This window comes from Canis lupus, chromosome 1, assembly GCF_003254725.2.
Source record: "Canis lupus dingo isolate Sandy chromosome 1, ASM325472v2, whole genome shotgun sequence".
NCBI lineage: Eukaryota > Metazoa > Chordata > Mammalia > Carnivora > Canidae > Canis > Canis lupus.
Window position 1 is genome coordinate 81,914,351 of NC_064243.1, and position 25,542 is coordinate 81,939,892.

Sequence of the window (25,542 nt, forward strand, 5' to 3'; positions counted from 1 at the left end):
TAAATACAACCTACAATTAAAAAAAAAGAAACAAAACAAATGAACAAAGGGAAAATAAAGCAGACAAATCAAGAAGTTGACTTTTAATTTTAGAGAACAAACTGATGGTTACCATAGGGGAGGTGGGTGGAGGGGATGGGGAAAATAGGTGATGAGGATTAAGGAGTACACTTGTGATGAGCACCTGGTGATGTGTGGAATTGTTGAATCACTATATTGTGTACCTGCAAGTAATATAACACTGTAACTAAAAATAAAAATGTAAAAAAATTTTAAAAAAAGATTTCCCTCTTCAACCAAATTTTTAATTACTCAATTATTTGTCCTAATCTTAATCAGCTTTTATACATAAAAAGGTAAGTAGAGAGGTGCCTGAGTGGCTCAGTCAATTAAGCATCTGCCTTCAGCTCAGGTCATGATCCCCAGGGTCCTAGGATCAAGCCCCCTCACCTTTCCCTCCCCCCACTTGTGCTCTCTCTTGTTTTCTCTCTCTCAAATAAATAAATAAGTAAAATATTAAAAACAAACAAAACATCAGTAGAAGTCTGCTTCTTTAGCAGAAGACCTGCTAAAAATAGGTCTTTATTTTTAAAGAGTCAAGGAGAAGCACCTGGGTGGCTCAGTGGTTGAACGTCTGTCTGCCTTTGGCACAAGTCATGATCCCAGGGTCTTGGGATGGAATCTCTCATCAGGCTCCCTGCAGGGAGTCTCTTCTCTCTCTGCCTATATCTCTGTCTCTCTCTGTGTCTTTCATGAATAAATAAATAAAATCTTTAAAAAGAGAGAGAATCAAGGAAAGTAGAAGCAATGAGTTTTATTACCTTAATAGACTCTTCCTTTTTCAGGTTAGGAATTTGAGGTCTAGAAAGGGGCAGTGTTTTGCTTTGGATCAAGGTGGGTTCTCCAAGTGTGGTCCCTACGCCAGCCATACATATTGACATCACCCAGGACCCAGGAGCTTGCTGGAAACAATGATTCTTGACTGGCCCCAAATCCATGGTATCAGAAACTCTGGAAGTGGAATCCAGGTGTATCAGAAGCCCTCCAGGTGAATGTGATGCACCTAAAGTTTAAGACCCATTAATTTACTGTGACCACACAGGAAAATCAAAACCTGGAGAAGAACCCATTCCTCCATCAAGCTGGACCATTGTGCTATCTGGAGAATTGGTCAGGCACTTTCTCTAACCCGACAGTTTCTTGAATCAGAAATTTCAGAGCTTACATAATGCAAACAGTGGGTTACAACAAAAGAATCTTAGAACAGGACTCTTTCTAACTTATATAAGGTAAAGAGATAATTTTTAAACTCTACCTAAGAATGGATAATTTTTATGGCCTAATTGACAGATAAATTCACCATTAAAAAAAAGTTGTAGCTGTTGGTCCTGCCACTGTTACACTACCATGTATTGTCGGTTGACTCTCAGAGATTCCCCACTAAGCATTGTATAGATTAGCTCGTTTTGTAAAGCAGGTTTTATCCTTACTTTCCAGATGAAAGAACTGAAGCTAAGCATGATCCAGTAACTTGCCCAAAGGTGCAGAGATAACAGGGTGTGGAGCTAGGATTTGAATTCTGGGCTGTCAGATTTCAAAATCCATGCTTTAAGCACATTTTAATATCTGCTCATTGGAGAGAATTAGAACGACTTATTTTACAAATAAGATGTGAACTCATATTTTTGGAATTTGGGTTTTCCCACTGACTCTGCAAGTTCACTCAACTGGCTAGAGAATGGAAACAAGGACCAATGATATAGAAACTATTTCTACATGGCATGAGTTGAAAGTTGTTTCTTTATATCAATATAGACCACTATTGTGCATCTTGCTTGCACATTAGAATAATGGCTGGAAAATATATGGGGGCCCAGCCCCCTTACCTTAAGCCAATTAAATTTAAATTTCACAAGGTGGGGTCTGAGAGTTTTTTGCTTTGTTTTGTTTTGTTTGTTTTTGGTTTTGTTTTTGTTTTTGCAGCTCCTTGGATTATTCTAAGGTACAACCAACCTTAAGAACCAGTGATATAAACCTATGGGTTCAGATAATTCAGGCTCAGAAATGGATTTTGATTAATTTTTTCCACGTAGCCTGTTATCAGACACCAATGCTAGCCATTCATTGAATACTCACAATGCCTCAGACATGTTTCATTGTCCTCAATACCCATCATATTTGGGACTTACCATAACAGAGTTAAAAGATAAGTATGTATGTCATTTTCAGGAATCCCAAATATCAAGCTTCATGTTAAAAAATGCCTTATTTACCTGTAACTGACCTGGCTAATAGAATTTTCCTAGACTAAAAAATCTCTGGAAAATACCAAGAGAAAAACTTTCTTTTCTTGCCTCAGGAAGTAGATGTTTTAGTAAAATCCTGGCTTTTTTTTTTTTTTTTTTAAGAAAATCATCCTGCTTTTTCTTTGAAAGAATCAAAATGCTGATTACTTTATAAACATACTAATATGCTTAAACTAAAAGACAATTGAGGGAATTTTTAAATTTTTGCCCAATTAGAAAAAGGAAATATTTGTCTAATGAGTGCAATGTATCCCGGTAGGTGACTTCACCCCATTTTTTTCTCCTTCCTCTTAAACTAGATGGAATTAATGATATGTCTTGCTTTATGCAGTAGATGTTTTGAAAAAGTTGGATGTGACTTGAGTTATTAAGTTTGGGAGACTCTCCTACTCTTATTCTCTAAAGTTGTTCTTAATTAGGGACATTCCCTTAGGGACATTTGGCAATGTCTGGAGACATACCTGTCACAACTGGGGTGAGTTTGCTACTGGTATCTAGTGGGTAGAGCCCAGGGATGTTGCCAAACACCCTGAAAGACACAGAGCAACTCCCACAACAAAGAATTTTCCAGCCACAATGTCCATAATGCCAAATTTTAGAAACCCTGGTCTAAAGGTACTACTTTTGTACCTGTTATGAATTCAGATACCCCTCCTGCCCCATCCCCAGCATTTGGCTTGCTTAAACCCCTTCTATACCTCTTGTATAAAATGATAACCTATAAATACAATTCCTGTCCCAAATATGCTTTGCCTTTTAGGCAGGGGTTGTATAGATCATTTCTCACTTGTATTTAAAGCATATCTCATACGTATGGTGCAAATAGCAGTGGAAGTTTGACAGGTACAATGAAGATCAGAGCATCTTAAGACTTTCGAGTTCAGAAAGGGGATCCCTCATATTGACCTGAAAGGATAAAGGTGAAAGAAGCTTGGCCTCTTTTTTCCTGTGTTCAATAGATGGTACTATGCATGTTTGACTGTTGAAGCATAACTTTCATTTTATAAGCTTTACACTTCTGTAGATTTGTTTTGTCACTCCTCTTTATAATACCTCTCTTTAAAAAAAAAAAAGATTTTATTTATTTATGCATGAGAGACATAGAGAGGCAGACATAGGCAGAGGGAGAGGCAGGTTCCCTGTGGGGAGCCCAACACAGGACTCGATCACAGTACCCTGAGATCACGATCTGAGCTAAAGGCAGACTCCACCACTGAGCCACCCAGGTGCCCCTATAATACCTCTCTTAATTAGAGTCCAAACCACCATGAAAATAATGAAAGTTAACTAAATTGCTTCACTCAAGTTAACTTTCCAAGCATTGTATCTCTCTCTCTCTCCCTCTCTCTCTCTCTCTCTCTCTCTTACTGGGGCTTGGTTGGAAAGAAAATGGGGGTTTGGGAAATTATCTGGGGGGTGTGTGTGTGTGTGTGTGTGTGTGTGTGGATGTGTGTGTGAAAGAAAGAGTCCTTTCTGCTTGATAACCAGGGTGCCCACCTGTGTTTTGATCTGCTTAGCTTCCTCTTCTAGGAAATGACTCTTTACCCATCCCTCTTGTCATGACGAGTACCATATGTGTATTTTGTGGTCTTTCCAATCTACCTCTGTTTCTTAGCACAGGGCTAGGCATCCAACCCAAGTGGGAACAACCAGAATTCGTTCTCCAGGGTTTTCAAACTCGAAACCAAGAGGGAATGAGTCTTGACTAAAACCAAAAGGTCTACACTGGAGCTGCAGGGGCTCATGTTTCTTAGCACATAGAGTACACTAGCTGGTCACAGGAGAGGAGAAAAAGCCAGAAGAGAGTGGAGAAGCACATCCCTGGCAAGCCCTGCTCTCCTCCCAACTTGTCCCCTTGTTCTGTCTTTGTTTTTTTGAGAACATTCCCCAGATCCTTCAGACTTTCTTTCTCTTGACTTCAGTCAGTTTGAATTAAGTTTCTGTGACTTGGGACCAACTTTCATGACAATACAGTGTCCCTCCCAGAAAATGAATTCCTTGAGATCCCCCCCCCACACACACACACAGACATCTCCAAATGAAAACAAAACCACAAACCCCAGAGTGTATCTGTTTGCAGGAGGGGGTTTCTGGTAATTAGCTTAGATTGCAACAAATGGCACACACAGACTGTTGGCTCTGCATGTGTGCTCTAAGATTGGTGTTTACCCTATTATATTCCAATTTAAGAATGTCATAAAGTTTATCAGTGAGCAAATGGAAACTAGCAAGAACACATACATAAGTGGTTAGAGGCATGTGCCTTGATATACAGATTTTTTTTTTTAGACTTCAAAAAAACTACTTTCATTGGGTGGATAGCAAAGGGGACACAACCATATTCCACTACTTAAACTTGGTGATGCTTGGGTATTTTTAGCAAATGAGTTGTCAGCAGAAAGGCTTCATTAGACCCATCAGGATATCTAACCATGAAGAACGAATCCCAAACTGTACTGACAGTTTCCTTGAGCCAAAATGATGAAGCACCTCTGACAAGAGCCATATTGTGCTCCCCATGTGAGGAGCGGGAGGAACAAAAGAGACAGTTTGATCTTCATTTGGTCAGGTTAATATTGACACAGCTTAGAAAAATCAGAAGTGTGTGTAATGTACACGTACAGCTAGTGCTCTGGAGACTTGACTGGTGGTTTCCATAAATCAGAAAAGGGTACCCAGAGAGGAAGGAAGGTTTCCTGCTTTCTCGAAATATTGTTCAAACTAGATGATTTATTTTTACAAAGAAAAATAAATAAAGCTGTAAGTTTTCAAGCTCATGGCTCAACACAAGCCAATGGGGATTTTTTTTAACATTTTTTAACATACACAATTATGGAAATAATTCAGTATTATTATCTGGTAGCTGGAATGTTTCCCAGGTTCCACCATCTCAAAAATAAAGCATAACTAATGAGTGGATTTTCCATTACACATGGGTCCTGAGTTATTCATTCCCATCTAGAAATCCTTATAAACACACATAAATTCAAAGGGACCCTTAATGGGGAACAACAGTGTAGTCCTTTTCCTGCCCAGTCCTTGAAACCATACTGTATCAAAAAGTTTTGGTGATTATGGGTCTGTCCTTAAAGAAAATGTAAATTAGGCTGAGCTAGTTAATGAGATCGTGACTTATTGTTGTGAACCTCCCCACATGCAAGTATTCAATCTACTATTAACGGGTTATGAGAGGCTGCCTAGGACTTCTCCTCTAGGAAGTATAGTATACAAGCATCTTTCTCCAGGGCAAGTTTCTGTTGTTGTAACAATAGTTCTCTTTATGATGGAGACAGTGAGGATGGGGTAGGATTTTTAACTTGCTTAATTTTTAACTTGCTTAATTTTTAACTTTGTTTTAAAAAAGTTCTTTTTTTTTTTAAAGATTTTATTTATTTATTCATGATAGACATAGAGAGAGAGAGAGAGAGAGGCAAAGACACAGGCAGAGGGAGAAGCAGGCTCCATGCAGGGAGCCTGATGTGGGACTCGATCCTTGGTCTCTAGGATCAGGCCCTGGGCTGAAGGTGGTGCTAAACCACTGAGCCACCAGGGCTGCCCAAAAAAAAAAAAAAAAAAAAAAAAAAAAGTTCTTAATTTAAACCTCTGCTTCCTGATGAACTGTATCCCCCTTCTCCTTCCCCCACCTTCTCGCTCGCTCTGTCACTCACTTTCTCTCTCTTGATTACTGATATGGTTATTGGAGGTAATAACTATTTGTCCTGGACATGAAAACAGTAATTTTTAATTTTCAGCAAACATGTGCTCTCTCCTTCTATTCTTGAACTCTTTGACTCAAATGATGACCTTGATGTTTAAAAGACTCTTGGTTTCTCCTCTAGTGCTTATTATGATGTGCTTGACCTACACAGAAGCATCTGCAGATTGATGCATTATTTTGTCTTTGATGGTTATGCCTTTATAGGAGGACGTTGCTTGAAATGGTGATATTGTAAGTTCTCTTGTTAACCTTAAAAAATAGAACAGCCCATTATTTTGCCAGAAAAAATCAGATTATTCAGGAATAGCAGAGAATTGCAATCTGGGTCAAGCAAGTTACGGCAAACCATAGGCAGGTCAACAGAACACTAGAGAGGAAGGCTCCTTCATAGAGAAAGTGAGGGAGTCTGGAAGGTTGTCATAAACAAAAAGTTCATTGGAGTAAATGGCTTCTCATTGGCTGAATTGCAAGAGTCTCTCATTGGCTGGGCTGTTGCCAGGGGAAAAGGAAACCTTTCTTCCTCCTGCTGGGGTAGTAAAGCAGTGTTTATGTGCAAGATCTGTCCCTTACTGTTTGATCTGCAATTGACAATAAATGGTAAAGTTTAAGAGCTTCCCCTGCTGCCCTCCTGACATCATTCTAAATAAGATTTCCTTTATTTTTATTTTTTTTAACTTTCCCCCCCTTTCAATTAATTTTCACACTTCCTATTAAGATACCCCTTCCCTTCTGGTAAGAAATTACCTCTTTTGTTTCCCCATCCATCTTTGCAATACTAATTCCTGGTTTCTCTGGGCTTTTGAGCAGAAGAAAAGTAATGTTGGGAGCATCCTTAAATAAAGTTTTTATATCCTGTATGAAAAGTGAGATTCTTCCATTGTGTGTCCAAGCTACTAAAGGAAGAAAACTGCATGGAAGTAACTCTGGGTGACCCAGGACCATGCCAGTTCTCCTGCTTTTTATGTTTTCTGTGTACACACTCATGCTCAACTTTTTAAAAATATATATTGCTGCAAGAGTGTCACAATATTCTTCTTCATAGCAGTTTCTTTGGGTGAATTTTCAATTTTAGGTTTACACATACAATTAATGGTCAGACTACACTTATATTTTGCAGAGTAGATGAAAAGCTGGAAATTGGTAAAAAAATATGATAATATTGAATCATCAAAAAATGTAGGCAGCTCATTATTATTAGCAATGTTAAAATCAAGGATGTGGCATGCTTGTGTATAGTAACAAGGGTGAATTGATACTAAATCATAAATGGGGTAGCAAAAAAAAGTTTTTTATTAAATTAAAAAACAATTCATCAGTATTATCTTTGATGATAAAGAATTTTCTTGTTTAAGAATGATGTAGAGCTTAGAACATGGGTTTGAGTCCCATTTTAACCCGGATGAGCCATGTGATGTCAGTTTCTTTACCTCTGAGAGCCTCCTTTTTCTCAATGTGATGCAGAGATGATGTTAGCCACCTCATTAGGGCATCTTAAAGTTTAAATGAGATGATGCAAAGCATGTAACAGAGTGCTTAATGCAGACACAGCACTTGATTACATTATGGTAATCAATAGTCAATAAACTATTGACTATGGTAGTCAATAGTAAACTATTGGTTTAAATGAATGTCATATTGATCTACATATGTTACATACTCATTTATATACTATAGACTTTTTAGTTTTCACAAAATCTTTTCACAATTGAGCTCTCTCTTCAGCTATGAAGAACAGTATGTATGTCTGATTCTATTTTCAAAATATGATGCATAATATAGTTTTAATAGACCCAGTGAAGTTTTTACTACCAAAATGCCTTGACGAGCTTATAAAAATAAGAACAATAGAGCTTTTTTTTTTTTTTAATGACATCTGGTAAAAACATGGGAAATATCTTTGCTTACCAATTAAAGAGTGTATGAAAAACAGAATAAATGAAATCTCTTAATTTATGCATTTTGTGTTCCCATAAATCATTTTCCTGTCAAAATTATCAGACTTTATTATTGCTGAATATTTTAAACATCATAATGGAATTTTGGTAGCATAAATCATAAAGCTTTCAGTTAGAACATTTGTGTACACACCTCAGCATTTTTCTTATATCTTGATGAAAAAAAAAATAGTCCTCAGTCTAGAAATAAATCCACGCAGAGTATAAATGTCAAACTATACTCTTAAATTTCAGTAACTCAGCAATCCATGCTGGTCACTCTGCTTGCAAGGTAGTTATGGATTGTCAAACTATGTTTCTAAGACTTACTGTCCCCCAGAAATGAAGCTATACAAGCTTGTGTTGTAATCTGGGAAATGATTTTTTTATCCTACCTACAAAAAAATACCTGCTTACTTGATTTTTCTACTTCCTGTAATAAGAAAAGAATCTCAAAAGTAATAAATCCTGGAATAGCTTATTGATGGCATTAGATAATAATTTATTTCATTTAAAGAAAGCCTTATTCAATATGTTTCATTTATCATTTATAAGAGAGAAAACTGTTTGGGGATTATGTGTGTTATCCAGAATGCTGGACCTAAATAGAAAAAAAGAGCATGAGGGGTAAGATCTACTGAAGGGCATGTGGCCCTTGGAGGTGAAACAGTGGGAATGAGGGGGCAGGCTCTACCCATGGTGACTTAGCAAAAGGAGAAATCACTACAAAATTTTGTGATGCTTTAAAAGCTGGTATTTGTGTATCAGCAAACAGAAAGTGTAACTTGGAATTAAAGATAAATATCTCATTCATGAGATAAATCCTGTTTACTTTTTTTTTTATCTTAGATTATCTTTAAATGACTTTACTTCACATTTAACTTTGTGTAACTTTCTCTAACCGCTCACCTTTAAAAATTTTACATGCAAGTCACTTACGCGACTTAAAAACGTGTGTGACTATCACTTGGAAGTTTATATATATTATAAAGGATATAAGGAAAGAAATTTAATAGGAATAACCAGTTCTTATACCAGTATTTGTAAAATACTTCCTCTGAATCAGCTAAATCTCATGAATCCCCAGAATGACCTTTTGATGGCTAAAGAACCAGGAAAGGAAAGAGACCTAATGTTCATTGTCTACTCTGTGCAAGCCACTGGGCCAGCTCTTTGATTCATGTTCTCAATTCTTTTTTTTTTTAAAAGATTTCATTCATTCATTCATTCATTCATTCATGAGAGGCACAGAAAAAGAGAGAATGAGAGGCAGAGACCCAGGCAGGTAGAGGGAGAAGCAGGCTCCATACAAGGAGCCCGATGTGGGACTCGATCCTGGATCCCAGGATCATGACCTGAGCCAAAGGCAGACTGACACTCAACTGCTGAGCCACCCAGGCGTCCTCATGTTCTCAATTCTTATCAACAGTTCTCCGAAGCAAGGGTTTACAAGTGAGTAAGCTGGGGCTTGAAGAAGTGAGTGAAATAACTCACTCAAGTCACCCTGCCAACAAAGAACAGAGACAGGATCAGTTCATGCTCAGCTGATTCCAAAGCCTTTACTGGAAAACCTAGAAGGAGCTCTTGAAAATAACAGAGACACAGTCAGATTTTAGATGAGCAACTTGCTAAATTATGACAACTTTCATATCAGGGTGCCTTAATACCCATTGCATGTTAGATTTCAATATATATGATTTGGATACGTTGAGAAATGATATTCTATTTTTATATGTCATAGAAATTATTTTTTGCTTCTATACACTGAGTGCTTTCCTGTGGCATTAAGTATTTTTTATTAGCATGATTTTTACTAGCAGCATACTATTCTTTTGTGCAATTCCTTCACAAGTTGTGCAACCATTTCTCTATTATTGGACATTTAGATTGTTTCTAAGTTTTAGTTATTAAAGTAATAATCCAGTGAATAGCTTTGTCCACAAACCCTTTGTGTCCATATCTGATTATGTCATTAGAATATATTTCTAACAGTGTATGAGAATGCCCCTTAGGAAATATTTATCAATAATAGGAAAAGAGAAGATATTTTACTATTGAAGGATTTCTTTGATTATCAATGAATTCAGATATTTATTGGCATTTTTGTTTTGACTGTAAATGTCTTATGTTCAACTGTTTTTCTATTGCTCTGTTTACTTTTTCCCCACTGATTTATAAGAACTCGACATTAAAACTTCCTCCTCCAATTAAGAGAATAAAATGGTAGTAAATAATAACAATTGCATTGAAAACATTGAGTGGCTGTAAGCAGAGAAGTGTCATGATTTTGCTTACATTTTTAAAAGCTCTCTCTTAATGCTGTGAGAAGAGCTGATTATAAGACACAAAAGTAGATGCAGAGAGACCCGTCAGAAGGCTGTTGCTGCAATTCAAGCAAGAGATGATGGTGACCATGGAAAGGACAGTAATAGAGATGGAGAGAAGTGTTTGGACTTGCACTACGTTTTATTTTTTTTTAAGATTTATTTATTTATTTATGATAGACACAGAGAGAAGGAGAGAGAGAGAGAGGCAGAGACACAGGAGGAGGGAGAAGCAAGCTCCATGCTGGGAGCCCGACGTGGGACTCGATCCCGGGACTCCAGGATCATGCCCTGGGCCAAAGGCGGGCGCCAAACCACTGAACCACCCAGGGATCCCCCTTGCACTGTTTTAGAAATAAAGTTAGCAGGATTTGCTGATGGATAAGAAATGAGAAAAGAAAAGAATCAATGATTTCTAGATGTTTGGCTTGGGTAACAGGGTGCGTGACAGTGCCACTAAATGATATGGAGGAAATTGGGGTGGAGGTGGGCTTTATTTTATTTGAGATGCTTATTAGACATTCAGGTGGAAATACCATGAGGATAGACAAGGGTAGAGTTCAGGTGGATATAGCTTGGTTGTCACTGGCAGACAGATGCTTTGAAAGCCTTGATGAAACTGGATGAAATCCCCGAAGAGAATGTGCAGATAAAGAAGAGAAAGAGGTTTGAAAACACAGTCTGAGTCATGAACATTTAGAGGTTGAAAAGGAAGAGGAACTAGCAGAGGTGACTGAGTAGTAGCCTGGGAGCTAGGAGAGAAATGAGGAGAGTGTGATGTTAGCAAAATGAAGTAATGAAGTGTTTCAGGAAAAGGAGGGAGGGTCAACCTCGTGGAATTCTTTGGAGAAGTCAAAGAAAGTAAGAACAGGAGAGTGACTTTTGGATATTGCCATCTGGAAGTGATTGGTACTTTTGAGAAGAGTGGCTTCAATGGAAGGATGGAGGCAGAAACCTGACAGAGGGATTCAGGAGACAATAGAGGATAGGAATGAATATATGAGCAATGTCAGAAAGACAATTATCATATGATTACACTCATATGTAGGATTTAAAAAACAAAACAGAAGATCATGAGGGAAGAGAGGAAAAAATAAAACAAGATGAAATCAAAGAGGGAGACAAAGACTATAAGAGACTTAATTATAGGAAAGAAACAGGGTTGCTGGAGGGGAGTGGGACGGGGGGACGGGGTAACTGGGTGATGGGCATCAAGGAGAGCACAGGATATCATGAGCACTGGATGTTATATGCAACTGATGAATCACTGACCTCTACTTCTGAAACCAATAATACATTATCTGTTAATTAATTGAATTTGAATTTAGGAAAAATCATAATTTGAATAAAAGAGTGGGTTTTTCTCTCTCAGGGAATAGCCACATTTCAGTACTCAAATGTTTACACATTATTTAGATCATCTTTATTTCATGTGATGCACTACAGCTATCAGCACGTAGCCTAAAGACTCAATTTTTCAGAGTGATGAAATAAGAACTAAAACAGGATTTTGTGAGAGACTAAAATTTACCGCTGCATTTGTCTGCAAACTTTCAACCACAAATGTAGTAAATCTACTGGACACTATCACTGTCACTGTCTCGGTTGTTATATTCATTAGAGGATTAAAGCTATGTTAGTAGTAGGATCATTTCTGTTGCCCTGCACTTTGTCATGATGATCATCACCCTCACATTAGCTTTTGGCTGGGAAATAATAAAGCCTTTTTCTCCCCATACTTCCAGGGTCTTCCTACTGTTTCCAAAATTAGAAATGACTGGGGCAAGAGGACTCTTGTCCTCTAAAAATGTTTGATGATGGAATCTTTGAACCTATGGGTGTGACAAAGGACAATGACAGGGGGCACTTCCCATTCTTCCTAATGAAGGATGTGGAGATGGGCTTGGTTTTATGCCAGTCAGTTACCAGCTATAATGATTAGTAAAGTAACTTTATAAATTCCCTGCAGCAAAAAAAATTAAATACATAAATAAGTAAGTAAGTAAATAAATAAATAAATAAATAAAAATAATTTTTTTAATAAAAATATAAAAAAAATATAAAATAAATCTGAGGCTGCAGTTGTACTGCTAAGGCTATACAGTGGGGGCAGGGGTGGTAAGTTAAGGTAGGAGCTCTTTCTTTTCTGAACCTTTGGCAAATTGAGTGAGATATACATATGTGTGTATGTATATAATTTAACTTAAGGTGGAGGAGACATTTGAGCAGATTAACAAATAGTATTTGTATACATGTAACTAAAACAGTAATTTATCAGGTAGAAGGCAGATGGGAGAAATAAAATGCCAACCTGTATCTACAGTTGGGTTGTGTTGATGATGAAGTGCTGTTTATTTAGGGCCAGCCTAGCTTGTCAGCAACATAAGAGCCTTTGTAGCACATGACTCCCTGCGTAGCTAGAAGACAATAATAAATTATTTCCTATGCAAACAGCACCGGCACAAAAGCAGAACAAACAGACTCTGCCTCCCAGATTCCTGAAGATTCTCACTCATTCCCTTGTTTGATTCTCTTTTAAAGATGATCCTCCTGACATTATCCTAAAGCCAGTAAGATCAACTCTGGTTTGGACAATTATATGAGGGTAGATGGGACATAGTTGTTGACGTTTGCCGTTTTGGAGATAGCAATGCCTAAGTGATTCACTTAAATCTTTGTTTTTTTCAATACTTCATATGTTCACATGGGTTTGGGGGCCACCCAGAGGAGAACTGGCCTGAGACTCTGCATTCCTAACAAGATGATTGGTGTTGTCACTGCCTCTGGACTTGAGTCCAACAAGATCGTGGAGCTGTCATTTTCACACCAAAGAATCTGAATAGATTGGAGCTCAGCCAACAGTTTTGAATAGCAAATGTTCCACAAGTATGGCTTTGAATAATGCTGAATCTACTGACTCCCAATCCTGTGCTCAGCTACCAGTAAAACCTGCCTTCCTGTGTTCAAGTGACCTTGCTGGGAGTCTCATGATAATTGTTATTATGCGTGAAAAATTTCCTAGGAGTGTTGTATCTGCCTTCCAGGATTTATAACTATGTCAGGGACTTTATGTACATATGGAAAAAAATATTTGGAAAGGAAAATTGCTGATCCTCTTGGCCAATGCCTTTAGTCTGGAGGATGTGGGAGATAAGATGTAGGTAGTTGCTGTTCATTCTCGTTTTCCTTTGGGACTATAGCTTCTTTTATAAAGCATGATGGCAAAAAGCTCAGCACTAAAGTTCTCTTAAGGGTTAACACCAGTAATGATTTGAAATAATTCCATCTATTGAATGCCCGTTGTGTATAATAATATGAGGTCCAATTTATAAAATATATCATTTTAAATATATACTTCTATCATGGGTGAGTTAATTTTTTAAACTATCTATTTAAAGATTGTTACTATGACATTTGGACCATAAATAAAAAGCATGAAAACTGACAGTATGCTTTCTGGAACGCATGTTGCCAAAAGCTATTGTATTTGAACACCTTAAATTTCATGACCAAGTAAGTACAATAGATCCTTGGTATTCAGCAACAATGTATCCTTGAGAGCTTTGTGAATTCTCCTGTGCAATTCCGTCTACCCCAAAAGTGCAATGGTCTTGGGAGATGCCTACTGAGGGCGACTGCCCCAGAAGAAGATAACAACCACTCCTTGAGGTGTGGAAGCTGGTGATGGGCCAGGCCCACTCATCTCTCACGTGTCTTGTGTGACCCCTCAGGAGCCTCAGAGACCTAACATTCAACTCAGCAGAATTACAGAGCACATGTATTATGGATATTTAAAGTGGCCAGTAAAGGGACGCCTGGGTGGTTCAGTGGTTGAATGTCTGCCTTTGGCTCACGTCGTGATCCTGGGGTCCTAGGATCAAGCCCCATATTGGGCTCCCTGCTCATTGGGGAGTCTGCTTTTCCTTATGCCCCCCCCCATTCTTTCTCTCTCTTTCTCTCTCTCTTGCTTACTCTCCATCTCTCAAGTAAATAAATAAAATCTTCAAAAACAAAAACAAAAACATTTTTTTGAGCAACTAGTATACGCTAGGAATCATGCTAAGGTCTAACATATGGTCTTTAGTTCATTTCTTTAAGAAAGAGAGAAAACTATGCCAACCAAGAGGTTCTCACCGCAGGTAATAAAACTCAAAAAGGCCAGCACATAGTCAAGAACAATGTGAGCCACGAGTTTGGGTGCTCTGTGGTAATGGCCTCCTTTCCACAATGATTCATTCCTTCTTAGCTACCACTTAGAGCAAGAAGATTTGATATCCTTGCCCTTCCATAAATCTCCAGGACTCCTACAGTGGAATAAAAAGCATATAGTTAGCTCAACTAGATTCATCCTTAGGGATTCTTCTTGGCATTATAATAATCATTGGGAAAGCAATTATTTAAAAAAAGAACATGGACTTCCACCTATTTTTCTAGTGATAGTTATAATAGCAGCTATTCCTGCATCCTAGGAACAATAAAAGGAAAAGTATTTTTTTTTTTACAAAGTCAGTGTTTTAATAAACATTTTAGGGAAAAACTATTAAGACCTTTCTTACTTATCTAAACTATCTTAATAATGGCCAAGACTCCTGGGAACCTGGGTGGCTCAGTCACTTCAGCCTCCAACTCTTCAGGTTGTGATCTCAGGGTGAGATGAAGCCCCACGGGAGACCAGGAGGCTCTGCATTCAGTGAGGAGTCTGCCTGGGATTCTCTCTCCCTCTCCCTCTGCCCCTCTCTTGCTCTCCTCTCCACCCAGACCGGCTCACACACACTCTGTCTCTCTCTTAAAAAAAAAATGGCCAGGATTCTTTCCTTTCTTGAATAAGGAAAATAGGCAATCAAAGGACATTTTAAGCCATAGCATGAAAGTTTGCAAACTTGTGTGTCTATCTCATTTGCGTCATGACACACCATAATGTGGGACAAATTTGTGGCACAAGTCCCTGAATGAGGCAGTCTGGCATTAATATCAAATTGCCTGTTGTTGTTTCAGAACTGTATGTTTCACAGCAATATCAGCAGTGGCTTGAAAGCATTTGCAGACAAATTCGGTTTTGATGTTCTCATCCTCCTGGCCAGCTACCTGTCGGAGGAAGAGCAGCCCCGACGGCAGATCGCTGTGTACTCTCAGAACCTCGAGTTGTGCAGTCAGGTAAGGATCCTTCACCCTGGCCCATGTTACAGCTTCCTCACCTGCTGGCTGTCACAACACGTGGCGGGACATGAGAATAGACCCAAGAGATAAGGTCCTCGAGTATGAGTTTTAAGAAATGATGGGGGTATTTTGCACACTGGGCCATTCATTTATTCAAAACTTTCAGTGCTTTACTTCAGTGTCTTAGTGTTTAGTTTTGAGGCTCTATCACCAAGAAATCAACTAATTAGAATTGGCAGTGAGATAAATATTGGCCCTTTAAAAAAATTGAGGTGTAATTGACACATAACATGATATTAGTTTCTGGGGTATAACATACTGATTTGATGTTTGTGCATATTGTGAAGTGATCACCACAACAAGTCTAGTTAAATCCGTCACATGCATAGTTACCAAAAAGGTTTTATGTGATGAGGACTTTTAAGATCTACTCTCTTAGTTACTTTTAAATATGTAATACAGTGTTATTAACTATAGTCGCCATGCTGTACATTACATCCCCAGGACTTATCTATTTTGTAACTGGAAGCTTATACCTTCCAAGCCTCTTCACCCCCACACAATGTCTATTTTATTTTATTTTATTTTATTTTATTTTATTTTATTTATTTATTTTAATTTATTTTATTATTTTTTACTTTACTTTATAGTAATTAGAAGCCCTGGAGCTGGCTCTGCCCTGCCTCTCCTCTTCCCCATTGCTCTCCCCACCTGTCACCTGAGAGACAGTTCCTCCAACAAATCTTAAGCAGCCCAAGGCTGAGACTACCCTAGATGGAGGATCTCTTTGTATCCCTATGAGCACAGGTGACCAAGGGTCAGCCTCTCCAGAGTTCACAACATGGCTCCATCATATGTTACCTGCGTGTCATTGATTAAGTTATCTAACCTTGTTATGTCTCTGTGTCATCATCGGCCAAATGGAGATAAAGAATCCCTACTTTGTAACACAATAATTGTGTGGAATAAAGAGATACCACATATAAAATCCATAGAACTGTGCCTGGCATATGGAAAACTCAATAAATGTTAATTATTATTATTACTATCTGTGTGAACTCTGTAGTTATTTCCAGTGGGGTTACTATCACCTCCACTAATCCTGTGGGGCCATTTCAAAAGCCCAGTGTGCAAAAATATTCCTGACATTTCCTAAAAATCACAGAGCTGCAACCAAGTTCTGGCCTCACACAAGTTCTCTTGGCCTCCAAAGGCTGCTTTGTCTGTTCTGGCCTCCATGTCGATGCTTCCAGGGGTCCTGAAGAGACAGTTGGGGCCTGAGCACTGTTGCAAAGCTCCACCACTGGTGGCTTTTTCTTTACCGCTTTCTCCTTTACCTTATGAGGCTTTTGGATGTCAAAGCAGGTCCTGGGTACCTCCTCCTACACAGAAGCCTTTCTACCACCATGTTTCTCCACCATGTTTCCCCTCATTCCCACTTGACCCCCTAGTTCTCAACAACCAGCCTTATCTCTGCTTTTTGCAAACTTTAATTTTACTCCTGCTAGAAAATGGTATTATAGTACAAGGAAAGGGTGTAAATGGTTTACGTCTCTTAACCTGTAACTTTTAGGAGCAAGCCACATTGAGCAGCTGGATTTTGAGTTAAAAGAGAAGCCAATTTGATGGGATTGTAGAAAGAGTTGGTGGTATAGGAAGTGGGACTTGCCATGTCTTACATTATGTGGTCTTCAGTTGTTTGAGGTCTTCTTTGTAGGTGGATAAACACAGATTAATTTTATATTAAGAAAAATTAGGGGGTACCTGGTTGGCTAAGTGATTGAGCATCTGCCTTTGGCTCAGGGCATGATCCTGGGGTCCTGGGTTTGAGTCCCACATTAGGCTCCTCGCAGTGAGCCTGCTTCTCCCTCTACCTATGTCTCTGCCACTCTCTCTGTGTCTCTCATGAATAAATTAATTTAATTTAATTTAATTTAACTTAATTTAAAAAGAAACATCACAAAGAGCAAAGTGCCTGAGTGCTCACACAAACACCTGTACCTCCCTGACAGATTTGCTGTGAATTGGAAGAATGCCAGCACCCTTGCCTAGAGCTGGAGCCCTTTGAATGTGGCTGTGATGAGATCCTGGTGTACCAGCAGGAGAACCCTCTGGTGACCTGTGATCAAGTGGTTCTTCTTGTCAAGGAAGTCATCAATAGGAGGTGTCCAGAGATGGTCTCCAACAGCCGGACGTCCTCAACAGAAGCCGTGGCAGGCAGTGCCCCGCTGTCTCAGGGATCTTCTGGGATTATGGAGTTGTATGGTTCTGACGTAGAGCCACAGCCCAGCTCTGTGAATTTCATAGAAAACCCTCCAGATCTGAGCGATTCTAACCAGGCTCAGGTGGATATGAACGTAGACCTTGTCAGCCCAGATAGCGGGTTGGCCACTATTAGGAGCAGCCGTTCATCCAAGGAGAGTTCAGTTTTCCTCAGTGATGACAGTCCAGTAGGAGAAGGTGCAGGGCCTCACCACAGCCTCCTCCCGGGGTTTGACTCCTATAGTCCCATCCCTGAAGGAGCAGTAGCAGAAGAACATGCCCGGTCAGGAGAACACAGTGAATCCTTTGACCTCTTCAACTTTGATCAAGCCCCCATGGTTTCTGGGCAATCTCAACCATCTTCCCATTCTGCAGACTACTCACCTGCAGATGACTTCTTCCCCAATAGTGATTCATCAGAAGGACAACCCCCTACGAGGCCTAAAGAAATCAATGGGATAGGGATGGACTTGTCTAATTACTCACCCAGTTCGCTTTTGTCAGGAGCTGGCAAAGATAACCTTGTGGAATTTGATGAAGAGTTTGGTCAGAGACAAGAAAGTCCCCAGAATCACTCTGAAAGAAATTTGAGCCTGACAGGTTTTGTGGGAGAGAAATCTCCTTCACCAGAGAGGCTAAAAAATATTGGAAAAAGGGTCCCACCAACACCTATGAATAGCTTTGTAGAAAGCTCACCATCTACCGAAGAACCAGCTCTACTCTATCCAGAAAATGTGACCCCCAAAGCAGTAGATGCAGGTCACATAGGGCCACCTCAGACCCGTGCAAGGTGCAGCAGCTGGTGGGGTGGTTTGGAAATTGACTCTAAAAATATTGTAGATGCATGGAGTTCCAGCGAACAGGAGTCTGTCTTCCAGAGCCCCGAGTCATGGAAAGATCATAAGCCAAGCCCAGTTGATCGGAGAGCCTCCGATTCTATATTTCAACCAAAGAGTCTTGAATTCCCAAAGTCAAGTCCTTGGGAGTCTGAATTTGGTCAGCCAGGGCTTGACAGCAATAATATTCAAGACCAAAATGAGGACAATTTGCAGTTTCAGAATGTGCCCACAGAGAAATCAAATTTGCCAAATTCTCCTCAGGGAACGAATCACCTGATAGAAGACTTTGCTGCCTTGTGGCATTCTGATCGTTCTCCCACAGCGATGCCAGAACCATGGGGAAACCCCACAGAAGACGGTACTCCAGCTTCTACGGTGTCATTCCCAGCCTGGAGTGCATTTGGTAAAGAAGATAGCACCAAAGCTTTGACAAATACCTGGAATCTGCACCCAACGAGTGGTGAGACACCTTCTGTGAGGGACCCAAGTGAGTGGGCCATGGCAAAAAGTGGGTTTTCTTTTCCTTCAGAAGACAATTCACCCAGTGAGGGAAATAATGAAGTAGCTCCAGAAATCTGGGGCAGGAAGAACCACGACCCCAGGGATAGCATCCTTATATCTGGCAACCCCACCTCTGATCTGGATCATGCGTGGAATAGTTCTAAGCCATCACAGGAAGATCAGAATGGTTTAGTGGATCCAAACATTAGGGGCAAGGTGTATGAAAAGGTCGATTCCTGGAACCTTTTTGAGGAGGGTATCAAGAAAGGAGGGTCAGACGTCCTGGCACCTTGGGAAGATTCCTTCTTATATAAATGTTCCGATTACAGTGCATCCAACATGGGGGAAGATTCGGTGCCTTCCCCCTTAGATACCAACTACTCCACGTCTGACTCTTACACTTCGCCAACATTTGCTGGAGACGAAAAAGAAACAGAAAACAAGCCATTTGCTGAAGAGGGAGGCTTGGAGTCAAAAGATGCTAACTCTGCCACAGGGGAGACTGAGATGCCTCCTCAGTCACCGCAGCAGCCAGCTAGAAATCGAATTGGCTCAGATCCTGGGAACCTAGAAATGTGGGGTTCCCCTGATACAGAAAATAATCCTCAAATAAATGTCACTCATAACTTGGATAAAGATTTACTCGAGACAGAGCCCACAGATGATAAGAATATCTCCCTGGAGGATGACATCGGGGAAAGCAGCCTGTCCAGTTACGACGACCCCAGCATGATGCAGCTGTACAACGAAACCAACCGGCAGCTCACGCTTCTGCACAGCAGCACCAACTCTCGCCAGGCGGTCCCTGACAGTCTCGACCTGTGGAACAGGGTGATTCTGGAGGACACGCAGTCCACTGCGACCATCTCCGATGTGGACAATGATTTGGACTGGGATGACTGCAGTGCAGGTGTGGCGATCTCCAGCGAAGGTCAAGCACAAGGATACATGGCTCAAGGTACCGAACCCGAAACCCGATTTTCAGTGAGACAGCTGGAACCATGGGGTGTGGAGTATCAGGAAGCAAGTCAGGCAGATTGGGAACTCCCTGCCTCTTCTGAGCATATCAAGGACCCTCCTGCCAACGAGTATCACACCCTGAATGAAAAAAGTGGGCAGCTAATTGCGAATAATATTTGGGATTCCGTCATGAGGGATAATGACATGTCTTCGTTAATGTTATCAGGCCAATCATATGTTACAGATTCTGAACAACACACGTCACTTCCTGAAACTCCCAGCTCATCGGAAAAAATTAAGGACAGTTATATCCCAGAGGTGCTAGAAGCCTCTGAAGCCAATGAGTCAGGAGCACTTGATCCTGATAAGCAGGAGATGGGCAGAGGAACCCCACCAAATGATGCAGTGTCCTTGGCAACCAACCTCGAGAATCCAGGGCATTTTGCACCCTCAGATCCATGGAAAGGTCCTAGCTACGGACAGAGTGAAAGTGAGGGAAAAGCTCATGGAGCTGCTGCTAGGGAGTGTCTCAGTGAGGAGATGCTAGATAGAGCCTCGGGGATTCCTGAAAAAGGGCAAAGTGACCAGGAATGCTCTTCCCCAATTTCATCTCAACATCAAGACATCTGCGATGAATCAGGCAAAATCATCTCTCTTTCAGACACTTCCAGTCCTCAGACTGAGAAACCGCAGGAGGTTTCAGAGCATAAGAAAGGGTCTTACAATCCAGATCCCTGTGATGTGCACACAGAGGTGTCCACAAACAACCCACAGGCCAAAGAGATCTGCGAAAAGCACCTCATGTATCACGGCAATTCAGGTGAAACCACTGAAATTTCAGATAGCTTCAATTTAACCAGAAATTTATCTTTACCTGAAATGGATCTTGAGAAAACTGAAGAATGTAATATTCTGGAGCCAGGGAGCTTGAACCAAGAGCCACCCCATGAGTGTCCCCAAAGCCTTGACATTTGGGATGGCTCTATAGACAGTGACTTGCAGGTCAATTTGCCAAGTTCTGAGATACCTAAGAATCTTGAAGTTAAGAGTACTGAAAACAGTGCTCCAGGAGCTAATCTATCAGGAAATTATCACAGAGATAGTATTTCCAGTGAGTATTCACATTCGAGTGCATCGAGTCCTGGCCTAAATGATTCTTCATCTGCATTGCCTTCCTGGGACCAGGGACCCAATGTGGGGCACCAGAAACAGAATCAGGATGATTGGAGCAAACAGAATCACCAAGAATCTGCACTAATTACTACTGACAGCCAAGTGGGAGTAATGACTGAAATGAAGGATGTGGAGAAAAACAGAATAGACAGGTTGGAAAAGAATTTAGATCACAAGCTTCCTAAATTTTTAGAGATTTGGAATGACTCAGTAGATGGTGATTCCTTTTCCTCGTTATCCAGCCCTGAAACAGGCAAATGTTCTGAATATTCAGATGCATATCAAGAAAGAAATCTAGTGGTTAGTCAGCAGGAGAAAAACGAGCAAGACATTTCTAAAACTCTGCAGCCAGAGGATGCCAGGTTCATGTCAACAAGCTCAGGTTCTGATGATGAGAGCATAGACGATGAAGAGTCAGTGGACAAGGAGGTCCATTTGGGCACATGCCAAGCTGTTCAGAGTGAAACCAGGGCTTGGGATTCACTGAATGAACCTAGTAAGTTCCTGGCCACAGCTGATCCCAACTCTGATGAATTTTCTACCTATGGAGGTGGTTCAGAACCAACAGAGAATAAATCCACCCCGCTCTGTGAGAATCAACAAAGCAGCCCTGATCACTGGAATTTCTCACCACTAAAGGAGACTGAACTCCAGATTACAGAAGTGGATAAGGAGACGAGATCTCCAGAAACAGGGAAGACAGGAGATATCCTGTGGCAGATCTCTCCCCTAAGTGAATCAAAGAATGAGAATCCTTCTAAATTGGAAATGCTTGGCTTCTCAGCCGAGAGCACTGAGTGGTGGAATGCCTCTCTACAAGGAGGGCGACCTATTCAGAGTGCATTTGAGAGGGAATTACCTAGCTCAGGTAGTGTGTTAGAGATGAGTTCTTCAGTATACCAAACCATGAGTCCCTGGGGAGTACCCATTCAGGGTGATAGTGAACCCGTGGAATCACAAGGTACCAGTCCTTTCACTGAGGAACATCAATCACCCTTTCTGGATGGCAATGACAAGAACTCCCATGAGCAACTTTGGAACATTCAACCAAGGCAGCCAGACCCAGAAGCTGATCAGCTTAGCCAGCTTGTAATATTGGACCACGTTAAAGAAAAGGATTCTGGAGAGGAAACCTTCGTGTCCTCTGCTGGTCAAGAACTGACTTCTGAAACACCAACCCAGGAGCAGCAGTGTCAGAACACTGTGATGTCTATCTGGGATCAGTCAGGCCCAACATTTACTCACACAGATGAAAATGGTTGTGTTATAGCTAATGTTTCGACTGTTGAGTGTCAAGAAACAAAGTGGTGGAAAGAAGGAAAATCATATCCCGGTGAAATAATGAATTCAAGCGTTGCCTCAGAAGATTTCCCCACTGTCAATTCTCCGACTCAGTTGATAAAGAAGTCAGACTCCGAATGGGATGTCTCTACCCCTAGTGAGGGCCCCCAAGGCACATTTGTTCCAGATATTTTACATGGCAACTTCCAAGAGGGTGGGCAACTGGCCTCAGCTTCGCCTGATTTGTGGATGGATGCTAAGCAGCCCTTCAGTGTGAAAGCAGATGGTGAGAATCCAGATATACTGACTCACTGTGACCATGACAGCTATTCTCAGGCTTCCAACAGCCCTGATATATGTCACGATTATGAAGCCAAGCAAGAGACTGAGCAGCACATCAGGGCTCGAGTAGGACCTAAAGGGGAAGCCAGTGAGTTATATGTCACTGAGCCAGAGATGGATGAAGAACCCAATCAGGAGCCTGGGCAGGAATTTGTCCCATGTAATTCAGAACTATCTTCTGAAGATGTGGTTCCACTGCCTCCAATCAGGGATCAAGCGAACACAAGTGACTCATCTCAGTTGGCCTCTCACAAATCTTCCTCTGAACCTTCTGAAATAAATGGTGGGAATGATACAGGTTTCAAAGCATCAGAGAAAGGAGCTGCCCCAGATGCAGCACCAACTCTGCAACTTGTGGACAGAACAATCCCAACAGTTGAAAACGTGGGAACCAGCATTTTTGTAACTCCTCAAGAGCCAACTACGGACAGCAACAGCTCTCTGATGTCGGAGGACTTTTCTCCTAAAAGCCAGACAGATGCAGGAGCCTTGTTGGACCATGTTACTACTGAGAATCCTGCCACTGGCCCTGATGCCTTGCTAGCCTCAGATACTTGTCTGGATGTAAGCGAAGCTGCCTTTGACCACAGTCTCAGCGATGCCTCAGGTCTTAACACATCCACAGGAACAATAGATGACATGAGTAAATTGACATTATCAGAGGGCAACCCTGAAACACCAGTTGATGGGGATGCAGGGAAGCAAGATATCTGTTCATCTGAAGCCTCGTGGGGTGATTTTGAATATGATGTCATGGGACAAAATATCGATGAAGAATTAATGAAAGAGCCTGAACATTTTCTCTACGGGGGTGAGCCTCCCCTGGAAGAAGATGCTCTGAAGCAATCGCTGGCACCTTACACTCCTCCCTTTGATTTGTCCTATCTCACAGAACCTACTCTTGAGGTCAAAACAACAGAGGGAGCTGGGTCTCCAGAGGATGAGTCTTTGGGGAGTGATGCAGCCGAGATACTGCTTTCTGCCCTTCCTGATCAGAGAAGCAAGGAAAATCATGCAGAGATCCAAAACAGCCAGCCTGGGCAGCTGGTTGTGCTGCATATCCATGAAGACTCTGAGCCCGTGTCTTTGCCTGCTGGAGTTGAGGCCAACCTTGAGTTGTCTCCATCAAACATTGACTGGGAAGTAGAAACAGACAACTCAGATTCACCAGCAGGTGGAGACGTAGGACCACCAAATGGTAAGAAACACCCTCTTCCTCCACTCCCCCACCCCCCCTCCCTGAAACTGCTGCTTTCATGCAATTAACATATTTGTAAACCAAGCTCTTCCTACCTAGGTGGGAAGAAAAAAAGAGGAACTAACTGCATTTGTAATGCATACTTAACCAAGTTCTGCATTGCAGCAGTAATGTCTGCTACTTGTATAATACCTATCTTTGAGAGTGCCTGAGAAAATAAAACAGCTCGACCAAAAAAAAAAAAAAATCTTAAATTATCTCTCCTCAGATGGATCATTTGCAAAGATCACAAATCACATAATGTGTTAATTCAGCCTTGTTCGCCCCTTCTCGCCTTCATCTTCCACTTCTAGGTGTGAGCAAGGGACTGTCAGAGTTGGAAGAAGAAAATGTAATTCCTATCAAAGCGCCTGAGCAGAGAACAGCAGAATGCAGGGAAGAAAGGTACAAAGAGAAGAATGAACATCATATGGATTACATACTTGTAAGCCATGGAGAAGATTCAACCCCAATGCCAGAGGCCAGTGAAGCCAGACAAAACACACCTGAATTAGAAGAGTTTCACACAGGTTCTGAAGACACAGGGCTGCGAGGAACTCAGCTAGCAGGCTTCCCAGGTTCCTGTCAGCCTGCTTCCATAAATGAAAGAGAAGATCATTCTGTAGAGAAAATGTCTCCCAAAGGGGATAAGAGATCATCTCTCGGGAGCCCTGGGCAAGACCCGAGCTGGATGGTCTTAGACCATATTGAGGTTGGTGATCAGCCATTGGAAGCTAGGAACTCGAGGCTTGGATGCTCTGGCAAGGTCATAGAACTGATCTCTGATTGTGGCTTGGGCAAGGGTCCCCAAATGCAGGTTCTAGGAGGAGAGAAGCCTCTCGAATCTTTAGCACTAGAAGAGGCCCCTGGTCTGGGCAGCCAGTCACAGAAGAGCAAGAGCCGAGGCAGAGCCACCCCAGACGCAGTTATGTATCAGGCTGTCACCCATGACAATGAATGGGAAATGCTTCCACCACACCCTTCTCAGAAAAACAAGATCCATGAAACGGAAATGGAGGAGGAGACAGAGTTTCTTGAGCCCAAAACGAGGAAACTGAGACCGGACGGGTAAGCCAAAAGCCAGGTTTATTTTATTTTATTTTTTTTCCTAAAAATACTGTATTAGAATCTGGGGAAATGATGAGTGATTGTGAAATATGAGGAATAACTAGACAATAGGAGCTTTGCTTCTATATATGGCAAAGCGTACCATCAGTAAAAGCAGCTGCTAAATAACCATAAAGATCTCGATGCTTTGTGTGTATTTTCAGCCAAAAAAAACCCCTTCAGTTTCCATTCAGAGTCTATACTTATCCTTCCTACTTACACTTACTCCACCTACTCAATACCTATTTTACTCTTAAACAGGCAGTTGAAACCAGAGAAGGGAGGTCACTGACATTTACTCATATAGTGTCAAGCAGTTTGCTCACATTATCTCATTTAATATTTACAACAACCCTGAGGTGGTAGGTATTATTACCTTTATTTTCCACATACTGGTGGTG

General features: G+C 41.0%; 1 protein-coding gene across 5 annotated transcripts in view; it reads left to right on the forward strand.

Annotated features, from left to right (window-relative positions):
* Positions 1–25,542, forward strand: part of PRUNE2 (prune homolog 2 with BCH domain) — a 256,830-nt gene that overhangs the window by 155,141 nt on the left and 76,147 nt on the right. For all 5 annotated transcript variants that reach the window (XM_049091882.1, XM_035712438.2, XM_049091877.1 and 2 more), the window contains exons 7-9: positions 15,278–15,436; positions 17,452–23,995; positions 24,349–25,102. In XM_049091882.1, coding sequence (XP_048947839.1) covers positions 15,278–15,436; positions 17,452–23,995; positions 24,349–25,102 — 7,457 coding nt within the window. The remainder of the gene's footprint in view (positions 1–15,277; positions 15,437–17,451; positions 23,996–24,348; positions 25,103–25,542) is intronic.